General features: G+C 49.7%; 4 protein-coding genes across 4 annotated transcripts; all 4 read left to right on the top strand.

Annotated features, from left to right (window-relative positions):
* Nucleotides 1–3: 3 nt before the first annotated feature.
* Nucleotides 4–1757, top strand: BZA70DRAFT_279682 (mitochondrial carrier domain-containing protein). Its single transcript, XM_064912822.1, has 9 exons — nucleotides 4–210; nucleotides 287–300; nucleotides 410–441; nucleotides 504–597; nucleotides 655–771; nucleotides 827–875; nucleotides 937–1306; nucleotides 1365–1478; nucleotides 1536–1757. The coding sequence occupies exons 1-9, from the start codon at nucleotides 149–151 to the stop codon at nucleotides 1578–1580; spliced, it is 897 nt and encodes a 298-aa protein (XP_064767680.1). The 5' UTR covers nucleotides 4–148; the 3' UTR covers nucleotides 1581–1757.
* A 62-nt stretch (nucleotides 1758–1819) lies between these two features.
* BZA70DRAFT_279684 (uncharacterized protein) lies at nucleotides 1820–6536 on the top strand. Its single transcript, XM_064912823.1, has 4 exons — nucleotides 1820–3290; nucleotides 3372–4636; nucleotides 4691–5128; nucleotides 5202–6536. Exons 1-4 carry the CDS (start codon nucleotides 1940–1942, stop codon nucleotides 6294–6296), a joined length of 4149 nt encoding a protein of 1382 aa, XP_064767681.1. The 5' UTR covers nucleotides 1820–1939; the 3' UTR covers nucleotides 6297–6536.
* Nucleotides 6537–8107: 1571 nt separating this feature from the next.
* On the top strand, nucleotides 8108–9387 carry BZA70DRAFT_289972 (NRDE protein-domain-containing protein; the record flags this gene model as incomplete). The annotated part of the gene is made up of 3 exons (XM_064914165.1): nucleotides 8108–8145; nucleotides 8205–8398; nucleotides 8468–9387. 3 exons carry the CDS (start codon nucleotides 8108–8110, stop codon nucleotides 9385–9387), a joined length of 1152 nt encoding a protein of 383 aa, XP_064767682.1.
* Nucleotides 9388–9753: 366 nt separating this feature from the next.
* Nucleotides 9754–11564, top strand: BZA70DRAFT_239172 (eukaryotic translation initiation factor 3 subunit L; the record flags this gene model as incomplete). Its single annotated transcript, XM_064910466.1, has 3 exons — nucleotides 9754–9858; nucleotides 9936–10271; nucleotides 10332–11564. 3 exons carry the CDS (start codon nucleotides 9754–9756, stop codon nucleotides 11562–11564), a joined length of 1674 nt encoding a protein of 557 aa, XP_064767683.1.
* Nucleotides 11565–11740: the final 176 nt, after the last annotated feature.

Genomic DNA, 11740 nt, shown 5'->3' on the forward strand with positions numbered 1-11740 from the left:
AATCTATAACCGATGGCTGCACCTCTTTCTTGCCTGCATTCTGATACAGCCTGCTTTTGTTCTCTGTTTTTGTTTATATAATTACTAGATAGAAATAGCACATTCTTTGTTTATTGTTGGTTATTTTTATTCTTTTGGTTTGCGGAAAATGAGCAAGGCAGAAATCGGCGTAACCGCGCCGGCTACAGTACAGAAGCCCATTCATTATCCGTGAGTATTCTCTTATCTGCCAGACACCGCCATTTTTTGAGCATTTACTAACGAGAAAATTACTTGTTATTGTCAGATTTTGGTATGGAGGTCAGTTTTCACAAAAAAATCTATCCTCGACCGAGTAGATACATCGTTTTCCATACTTATCTCCGGTTTTCTTTCTCTGGCTTTGCTGCTAACGCTACTTCTTCCTCAGGATTTGCAAGTGTGGTTGCGGCTATGTGCACGGTAAGCTAGTCTGTTTCTACATCTATGACTACAGCTTGACTGACGGTTGGTTTTGTGAATAGCACCCTCTAGATCTTGCTAAAGTGCGGATGCAAACTGCCGAAGAGCGCGGAAAGTCGATGATACAGACGCTTGTCCATGTTTATCATAAAGAGGGTGAGTATTTTATTCTTGCTTGAATATGTGAATAGAACTAATCCAGACTTTTCGCAGGTTTCTTTGCATTATACAAGGGCTTGACGGCGAGTATCCTGCGACAAGCCACTTATTCAACAACACGATTTGGCGCATACGAGAAGATGAAGGATCTTGCTACCGGGGGTTCTAATGGTAATTGACTAGCTGCTGCATATATGTGAGTAGTGCTAACATACAATCATTCTAGTTGCTCCTCCTTTTTACGTGATCTTGCCCATGGCGATGGGAGCAGGATGGTGAGTAGTAGCGGTGTTTTCTGAAGATGTTTTACTAGATGTTTCTAACGGGTTCGTATAGGATTGGTGGAGCGGTGGGAAACCCAGCAGATATCATCAATATCCGCATGCAGAACGACATGTCGCTCGATCCAGCTCACCGACGAAACTACCGGAACGCGTTCCAGGGTCTCTACAGGATGATAAAAGAGGAAGGCGCGAGATCTCTCGTGCGAGGAATAGGACCAAACACAACCAGAGGAGTTCTTATGACTGCCTCGCAGATGGTCTCGTACGACGAGTTCAAGAAGTTGCTGGTCGGGTTCGGATGCGATCCCAAGGCGATGACGACACATTTCGGATCGAGTATGCTGGCGGGACTTGTGGCGACTACGGTATGCAGCCCGGTTGATGTGGTCAAGACGCGCGTTATGAACGCAAAGGATAGACATGTGAGTGTGTGATTTGCTGAGAGCTGAGAAGAGCACAGGCTGACGAAGTTCTACTTAGCAACCGGCGATTGTGATCATGCGAGAGGCGGTCAAGAGCGAGGGCATACTCTTTGCTTTCCGCGGCTGGCTACCGTCTTTTATCCGACTCGGTCCACACACCATCGTGACATTTGTAAGCTTACTGCTGCTTTACGGCTCTGACCCAGCGCAAGTACTGACATTTATCTAGATTGTATTGGAAAAGCTAAAGGCGCTGAAGATCGGGATGTTTTAAGAGAGGATGATATTACTATGCACAGTTTGGTTTCGGTTGTATTTCCTCTGGCTCACCCAGCCAGAGCACGTTGCATGAAGAGCGGGAGGATAAGATACAGGTTCAATATGAATGCTTAATGAAGACTTACAGTAGAATAGTACACATTTGTAAGCAAAAGGGTTTGGTTTCGTTGGGAATTTTAAAGTTTGCAAGAATTTTTTTCGCGCTGGGAGTTCTTCTTGCTCGGCCCGTCTCGACCTCTCCTGCAGTTGACCGGTCGCCACTTCTGACTAGTTCTGCTTGCTCCTGTTGCTATTCACCGTCTGCGGGAGTAATCGTCAGGAAACCACCCTGTTCTTCTGCGTCTGCTTGTAAACATGCTGTTAGCAGTCGCCAGACGACCCGGCTGCAGAGCGCGTGCCTCGACCGCTCACGCTCTTGCCCTCGCAACCGCCGAGGCCCGACGCACATTCATCGCAAAGCCCTCAAACAACAGCAGCTTTGCTCCGTCGGCCGAGGCGGTCAACCCTTCTGCATCGATCTACGATGTCTTCACAAAGAACGACGACATGCCGATCTCAAACATCGGTAATCGACCGGGCAAGCTCGTCATGATGAACGAGAAAATCCAGACCGACTTCCCCGACATGACCCTTGCCATGCGCAACAAGTTCACCAAAAACAGAGCCCATCTCATCTCTCTCATCGACGCTCTGGTTGCCGGACAGAACTTTGCTCGAGCCCGCAAGGTCCTCATCGAGGCGTACGAGGTCACCTCGCGCGAAGAGTTTGCGCGCCTGCTCAACGACTACTTACAAGAGTACGCGCTCAAAGAGCTCAAGGACACCGGAGCAATCGAGCAGACAATCTCATATCTCTTGCATATCACTGATGACTTCAAAAATAAGCCGCTCGACCCCAGATCTTACGCGATCCTGATGGCCACTGCCTGTCGCATGGAGGACATCATCCGTGGCGACAACAGCATCAAGAAGCTCTTCAAGCCATTCAGCGGACAAACCCTGTCTGGCTACGAAATCCTGCAGCATCAAAACTTGTTCAGCTACTCGGACGCGCGCCGAATCATCGACATCTGCAAAATCCCGGAATCGGACGTCCCGCCCGTGTTCAGGTTCGACGCCCCGCCATCCACTATGGACGTCACATCCGAGCTCGACCCTAACAGCGACGAACCGCTCACTTTGGCACTCATCAAGGCTCAGGCTGAGGCCATGAAAGAGGCTTTTGACGGCATCCCGGCTTCGGTGCCCAAGGCCGGATACGAAGAACTCAACCCTGTTGACTCTATCGGACTCAAGTACCTGCGATCCTCGCTTAAGGGTGTCGCTCAGGTTACCAGGCCCGTCCTGCCAATCTACAACGCCGCCGAGGCATCTGGAACCACCGATGAAGGTTTCCTCAACTTTGAAGCCCAAATCGAGAAGCTTCCCGAAGAAGAGCAAGACCAGTACCGTGAAGCCTTCGAGGTGTATAACAACCAGCGTCAGCGTTTACTCGAAGCTCTAGCGCTCGAGTCTGCAAAGGAGCGATGGAAACACGATTACGAACAGATGATTTCGCGTGGAGATGTGTCGGTCAGCAATATTAATGAGTACCTTTGGGAATGGCACCAAGCCATGGCTGCTCAGGTCGAGTATGAGCTCTACTCTGTCGATCGTGCGCTGGAGAAAGAAGCCAGCACGCCCCATACCCGTTTCTCTGCTGCTGGTATGATTTCGCCCCTACTAGCTATTCCTATCTCCATTTGAGTTACAAAAGTTTACTGACGGGTTTTTATGTTTAATTTAGAAAAAATGCGACTTCGCTACGGTCCTTACATCAAGCTTTTGAATGTGGACAAGCTTTGTACTATTACCATTCTCGAGTTGATTCGAATGCACGCCACAATTGACGCAAATGAGGGATTGCGGACGGCGCGTGCGGTGTTGACTGTCGGCCGAGCTATTCAGCAGGAATACAACTCCGAGCAACTTCTGCGTCATGAGGTTTCCGGACTGGGTGTCTTCAAGCCAACAAAGTCTACTCTCCAGAACCCGCTTGACTTTGGTCGTGCCCTCGCCACAGCTAAGCGTCTCAACGAAGAGCACCAGGTGCTTAAATCGTGGAGACCGGAATGGCCTGAAGATGTCAAGGCCGAGATCGGATCGACTATGATTTCGATTTTCATGCACGTTGCCAAACTTTCAGTCAAGGCCACTGACCCTGTCACGGGTCGCGAGGTCCGCAGTCTTGTGCCGGCTATGAACCATTCGTACCAGTACAACAACGGAATGAAGCTTGGTGTGATCAAGCTGCACAAGGACTTTTCCGACAAAATCTCTTCTGATCGTGGAAACGGCATGATTCATCCCCAATTTTTGCCTATGCTGGTCAAGCCCAAGCCGTGGACTTCTCATATTGATGGTGGCTACATGTACAGCTCCGCCCCATTGATGCGAACTAAGAGTTCTATGGAACAGTCAGAGTACGTCAAAGAGGCGGCCAAGAGAAATGACATGAAGTTTGTCTTTGAAGGTCTTAATGTGCTCGGTAGTGCATCTTGGGTAATCAACTCGCGCGTCTTCCGAATCGTGGCCCAGGTCTGGAATACGGAGGAGGAGTTCCTTGATATTCCTGGCAAGATTTCGGAGAAAATTGAATTCCCGCCCGAGCCTGAAAAAAGTGCGGACCCGGCTGAACGTCGTGATTGGGCGCGAAAATGCAAGCTGATGGTACACAACGCTCGGAACAGTCACTCACAGCGCTGCGACATCAACTACAAGCTCGAGATTGCTCGCGCGTTCATCGGTGAGCGTATTTACTTCCCGCACAACATCGATTTCCGAGGACGTGCTTACGCGATTCCTCCTCATTTGAACCATCTCGGTAACGACATGTGCCGCGGAATCATGATGTTTTGGGAGGCCAAGCCGCTTGGTGAGCGAGGACTTCGATGGTTGAAGATTCATTACGCGAACTTGAGTGGTTATGATAAAGCAGATTTTGAGGAACGAGTGAAGTATGCGGAAGAGCATATCGAGGATATTTTCGACTCGGCTGACCATCCTCTCGACGTAAGTGATTTTGATTTTTATACTGCTGTTATTTCCGAAACTAACAACATATAGGGACGTCGGGTTTGGATGAAGGCGGCAAAGCCGTGGCAGAATCTTGCGGTTTGCTTTGAACTTGCCGAAGCCCTCCGAATGGATGACCCCACTCAGTTCCGCTCGAGACTTCCGATTCATCAAGACGGTACTTGCAACGGTCTTCAGCATTACGCTGCTCTAGGCGGTGACTCTGAAGGTGCTGCGCAGGTGAACCTGATGCCTAGCGACAGGCCCGCTGATATTTACACATATGTCTCCAATAAAGTGAGCGAGATCGTTGAACATGACGCGAAAAATGGCGTGCTTGTTGCGCAGGTTGTCAGAGGAAAAGTTAGTCGAAAAGTGGTGAAGCAGTCTGTTATGACTAATGTGTATGGTGTTACATATATTGGAGCGCGCGCTCAGATTGCTTCTCAGTTGAAGCAATTGCCTGATTTGCATGAGGGCTCTGTTTTTGTAAGTTGACCGTACTATCTTCTGATTCTCTATGTGTTATTGTGTGGCTAACCAAGACTGTTGCTTGTTATAGGGCGCGGCGTCTTATCTCACTAAACTTGTTTTCCAAGTCGTGCGAGATCTGTTCCACGGAGCTCATTTGATTCAAGACTGGTTTGCCGAGTGTGCAAAGAGAATCGCAAAGTCTTATCCACCTGGCACTATTGAGGAGGATTCAACTCAAGCGACGACGGCTGTTGTGTGGACAACTCCTCTCGGAATTCCAGTTGTGCAGCCATACCGAGTTCCGTTCCGAAAACAGGTGTCTACGAATTTGCAGACTGTGTATATTTCGGAGCCGCTTGAGACGTACCCTGTGAACTGGCGAAAGCAGACGATGGCGTTCCCGCCGAACTACATTCACTCTCTCGATGCGACGCACATGCTTCTTTCGGCCGTTGTCTGCGGTCGTAAGGGACTCACGTTTGCGGCCGTGCACGATTCTTACTGGACTCATGCTTGCGATGTGGATACGATGAACACGGCTCTGCGAGAGTCGTTCATCAAGCTGCACAAGGCGGATTTGATTTCCCGATTGAAGGCTGAGTTCGAAGAGCGCTACAAGGGCTACACGTACCAGATCGACATTGACAGGTTTAGTGAGCAAGGACAGGCGATTGTGGCTTGGCGCAAAGCGTACAGGTCCAAGCACGGCCATACGATCAGCTTAATGGGCGAGGTTAAGTTGGAGACTAAGCGCACAAAACTGCTGGAAAGCGAGAACCCTGAGGAGGTCAAGAAGGGCCAGGAAATGGTCACGCCGCTGAGCATAATCGGCGACGCCGATATTGACTCCCTGCGTCCTCCTCGGAGAGCGAAGAAGCAGTTCGACGAGAGAATTGGACGGTCGAGCGAGAACGAGACCCACGGAGCTTCGGACGCGATCATTCGCAAAGCGCTTGGAGTGACTTCTCCCGAGGCTGAGGAATCAGCAACTGAGGACGAGATTGCCGCTGCTAAACTCGCAGCGGATTCGCCGAAAATCAGTATCTCAGAGCTCGGGGCGAATCTCGGTAGCTCATACATGGAAGGAATTAAGATCATGGTCCCGTTGTCTTTCCCTCCTGTGCCGCCGAAGGGCGACTTTGATGTGGAAAGAGTGAGAGAGAGTCTTTACTTTTTCTCATAAAAAGATAGTGGATGTGAAGGTGTAAAAAAGCGTTTGATTTTTCTCCCTTTCTCTCTGCTTTTTTCTTTTATGAAATGCTCTACTGCATAGCAGTCTTGTCTTGTGTATATATGTTGTTTTATAGATTGGATACTCAAAATGTTACATAATCAATGACGTAACCACGCCACAGCGAAGATTAAGGTTTAAATCGGCCGACGGGCTCTGGCTCGCGCAGACCCGTATTTCCCGAGCTCCGTCGCTCTTCTCCACCGCTCATCCTCAACCCAACTCTTCCAGCGCACTGCAGCAATGTTTTCCATAGTCCCACGGGTAAGTAGAGCGTTGAATGGGTGAATGCGGAACGGTGCTGATGATTTGTTTTTGCTTGTTTAGCAGTATTTCCTCGGGTTTCTGCCCTTAGCCGCGGGTGCCGAGCTGATTACGGTCTTTGGTATCGTCAACAAAGCCAGTGGTATCTACGGTTTGCTGTCCATCTTCACCGGTATGTGTTGAGTTTGTTTTTACTATCTACTCGACTATTGAGCAGACGCAGAGCAGGAAGAGCGTGCATTCTAATGGTGCTGAATAGGTCATCCCATAAGCGCTGCCCAATGGGTGCTCAACATTATCTCAATCATCCTTCTTCCCTTCTTTCTCTACGCGCTTTTGAACGTCAGACGGCAAAATGCGCTGCCGGTGATTGCCTACTCCTACGTGTACTTCCTCGACATGCTCGCCAACATCGCCTTCACCACCTACTTCAGCGTGACCTGGTTCCGCGCGTTCGACAAGACGGTGGCGGCTTCCGACAAGGGCGACGCGAACGCGGCCAAGCTCGACACTGCCTCTGAGCGCGGGGTGTCGATCACGGTCATTGTTCTTGTGTTCCTGTTTAGGCTGTACAGCTGTTTTGTGTTGTTTGGCTTTGCGCGCATGCTGGTGCGCAAGGCCGGGCTTCGCGCCGATAACGGGTCCGGCAAGTCGGCGATGCTGCAGTACGTCCTTCTCGGTCTGACTCCTTCGTTCTGGCGTCGCGGAGGACGACGGGCGGGTAAGGGACGGATGATGAACACATTGGAGGAGAGTGGATTCTAAGCTGGCTCTGGACTGAACTAGATTTCTTAAACGAACGGAGGAGAGACACATTTACTACACTTATACGACGAGCTGGATATGACGGACGATGAGAGATATAGAAAAGCCAGCGAGAGCAATGTGCTATAGTATGCTGTGCTAGCTGTGCATTCGAGCTTTTGACAATCTTATCTGATATCAATACAAACTGTAACATTAGAATTGATTTTTTATTTGTCTGCTCGTGCTGTTTATTTGCTTGTTGAAGTTGTTGTTTGTTTGTTTGCATTTTTTGGCATATAGTCGTTATCTTATCAACTAATTCTTTATCGATTGCTGTGTTGTTAATGTTTTTGTTGTTTCTCACACCTCTTTTTACCCATTTCTTTTTTCTTATCTGGTGGCGCTCGCTGGGCTTTCATTCAATAATAATCGTTTCTTCTCTTCTTATTGTCTTCTATCATCTCAGACTTGCCACAACTAACACTCACTTGTTTATATTTCTCTATTTCTTTTTATAATAATTGTCATCATGTTGTTGCTGACATTTGTTCAAGATACCGGTTTGATGACTTGACTGGCAGAGATTGCGATCTGTAAGATCTTACATAATTGCATAACTCACGTGACGTAGACCGACCCTTTGTTCCCCGCCATCTCGAGCCTTGTTCCTCGGCCTGCGACGAAGAGCAATGAGAGGTCTGGCTCGGTGATAGAGAATATTGTTAGTGGACTGTTGTATATCAGAGCAGACAATGTGTATCCTTTTGCTGTCAACCGCGCATCCGAAATAGTGAGTCTGTCCGTCTAAAAACACCTCGAGATCCACTCGCTAACTCCGAGCGCTCTTAGTCCGCTAGTGCTGCTGTCGAACCGGGATGAATTCCTAGATCGCCCGACGAAAGCTGCTGGGTTCTGGCCGGAGCCGGACGCGGACGTGATTGGGCCTATGGATCTGGCGAGGGAAGAGCATGGGACGTGGATCGGGGTGTCGAAGAGTGGGCGGATTGCGATTCTTGTGAATTTTAGGGAGGAGACTGTCTCTGGTGAGTTGTGCTTTTCTAGTGCTTTTAGAGGAAAGAGGGTGGAAGATCTGACGGGAAGATGGATGTTAGATGCTGTTAGTCCGATATCGAGAGGTGCTCTTGTTCGACATTTCCTGGTCGCGCGCGATCAGTCGACTTCAGAATGGGCGCAGTCGGCAATTACGAAAGCAGGTCCAGGCGGTCTCTTCAGTGTTGGAGGGTTCAGCATGGTCTGTGGAGTTCTTCGGAGACGACCGACAGCACAGCAGGGTGATTTACCTGCCTCGAAACCTGTTGATGAAGAGCGATTGGAGAAGATGGCTGTTTTGACTAACCGGTCGACGTCGTTGGATGAGGGCACGTCTTGGCTTTTCTCGCCTGATGAGTGCGCGAATCCGGCTGTGGATCAAGAGACTGAATCTACTTCTGAGAATGATCTCTATTCAACCGTACGCAAGCACACCTACGGCATTTCAAACTCGCTGTACACAAATCCTTGGCCAAAGGTGTATAAAGGCTGCGATCTTTTGAGCTCGTTGATCGCTGAAGATATCGGGAACCCCGGAAGCAAAACGGGAGATAAGGAAGAATTCATTAGCTCACTGTTTGATATCCTATCAACCGACAATCTACCGAGAGATGCGCTCGGGTCCGGCAACCCAGCTTTGGTGTTTGACGCACTGAAGCACAGTATCAAGATCCCCGTTTTCTCCTCCACCAGCGGTGTTTTGAAAGCAGACGAAGACCTTCTCTCGCCGGTGCCGACCGACTCAAGCATGACGACGGATGAGCCAGCGGTAGTCGTGCAGCATGTAAACTCGAGGTTTGAGACGCATACTTCTGATAAGCCGTATGAGTTTAGGCAGGGCAAGTATTACGGCACGCGGACGCAGACACTTATTCTGGTGGACAACGAGGGCCACGTCACGTACGCTGAGCGAGACCTGAATGATCCGCTGCGCAGAGAGCACTCGATCCATGAGTTTGATATCGAGGGATGGAATGAGTAGCAAATAGACTGTAATTATAGACCATAACTATTGTCGACAAACTGCCCGTTCAGGCAATTTCTCAATTTACCCGGCCTTTACAACTTACCCGGCCCGTCGACACCCGCGAGCAAAAGAGAAGAAAAAATAGTTTCGATCAGGAATCTCTGCAGCCCATCGCGAGAAGAAAGGAAACAAGAAGCAACTTCAATCCTTTTTGCCCAGCATGGATAACGAGCAGGTTGCCTACGATTACGATGATTTCATCCAGAAGACGGGTGACTACGATTTCGAGGACGACGAGCCTTTGGCCACGGACTTGATCGAGCCTGAAGCGTATGTTCTATCTTTTTTTTCTTCGTCGGTGCTTGTCAATCAACTGATTGAATGCATTGGCTAACCTTTTTGCAATTGTTTAGCATTGATGAGGAGCAGCTTCTTCAGCAGCAGCAGCTCTTTCAGCATCAGCTTCAGTTGCAGCAGCAGCAAGCCGTAAGTACACCGTTCTTCAGATCCAAGTCTACGATGGTCCCCACCGCTGACCGCAAATTCATACACAGGCCGCCCAGCTTCCCGATGCTATCCGCAACTTCATCCTCTACTTCCATCACTGCTTGAAGGAGAGCAACGTCTACGATCTCCATGGATGCTACGAAAACACGTTCAACAAGTTGACTGAGAAATTCTACAAAAACACCCCCTGGCCGGATCCGCAGACGGTTGTCTCGCCTTTGGTTGAGAACGACCAGCCGTTCGTCTCGCTCTATACTGAGATGTACTACCGTCATCTGTATGCTAAGCTGCAGCCTACTCTCGAGGACCGGTTTGCGTCGTATGAGAACTACTGCTTGTGGTTCAACTACGTGTTTGATCCCAACTCTCCTACTGACTTGGAGCTGCCTACCGTATGTTTTCACTCGTGTCTTTTTCTATATATGCTTGCATCGTGCTAATATTCTATACAGAACTGGGCCTGGGATATCATTGATGAGTTCATCTACCAGTTCAACAGCTTCTCGCTGTACCGTAGCCGCACCGTGCGCAAGTCTCACAACGATGAAGAGATCAGTCTTTTCCGTGAGCGCCCCGAGATATGGAACACCTACAGCGTTCTCAACGTTTTGTACTCGTTCATCCAAAAGTCGCAGATCAAGGAACAGCTCCAGGCCATCAAGGACGGCCGGGATCCCGACGAGGTCGCTGGCGAGGATGGATCGCGCCCGCTGTACAAGACTTTGGGATACTTTTCGCTCATTGGCCTTTTGCGTGTGCACACGCTTCTTGGCGACTTCACGCTTGCTCTCAACACGATGGAGAACATTGACTTGAACAAGAAGACAAAATACTCGCGTGTTGCCGGCGCGCAGTTCACAATCTACTACTATGTCGGTTTCTGCTACATGATGCTCCGTCGCTACTCGGACGCCATCAAGGCGTTCTCGCATATCCTGCTGTTTATCTCGCGGACAAAGTCATTCCACAACCGCTCGGCTCAGTACGACTCGGTCACCAAGCGCTCTGACCAGATGTACGCGCTTCTCGCTATCTGCGTTGCGCTCTGCCCCACCCGTCTCGATGACTCGATCCACACCACTCTTCGCGAGAAGAACGGCGAGCAGCTTGCGCGCATGCAGCGTGGTGGCGAGGAGTCGCTTCCTGTTTTTGAGGAGCTGTTCACTTTTGCTTGCCCCAAGTTCATGATGTTGGGACCTCCCGACTACGAGAACCCGGCTGCCAACATCGACCCCTTGCAGCACCACCTCAAGGTGTTTATGATGGACGTCAAGAACACGATGCTTGCGCCTACTCTCCGCAGCTACCTGAAGCTGTACACGACACTCAACATCGACAAGTTGGCTACCTTTGTCGAGATCTCGCCCGAGGAGCTGCGCTCTGCGCTCGTTGTGTTCAAGCAGAAGAGCCGCCAGGTGCGATGGACCGAGGGCTCGCTTTTGGACGGTGACGTCGTCAATGTGTCGGACCTCGACATCATCCTGGACGGCGACAAGATCGACATTTCCGAGGCGAAGATCGTCCGCAAGTTTGGCGACTGGTTCCTCAGAAACTCGGCTAAGTACTACGCTGTCCAGGACACGATTGCCAACAAGAACTCTGTGGCTGAGGAGGGCAAGGAGAACAAGGAGCATGGAAAGCGACGGGAGCGGAGAGAGAAGAACGCGGAGAAGAACTCAAAGTAAGGTAGTTCTGTTTAGTTTTCAACTAGCGCCGTGGTTCTCTTTCCTTTTTTCATTTTTTTTGTAAAAAAAGTCGTCATTTGTGTATTTTCCTCTTGATTTTGTTGTTGTTTATGTTTGCGTAAAGATACAAGATACACTCTGTCGTTCTCTGCTGAATACTAGTGAATACAATCATC

The sequence above is a fragment of the Myxozyma melibiosi genome, assembly GCF_037950935.1.
Source record: "Myxozyma melibiosi strain Phaff 52-87 chromosome Unknown BZA70scaffold_7, whole genome shotgun sequence".
Taxonomy (NCBI): domain Eukaryota; kingdom Fungi; phylum Ascomycota; class Lipomycetes; order Lipomycetales; family Lipomycetaceae; genus Myxozyma; species Myxozyma melibiosi.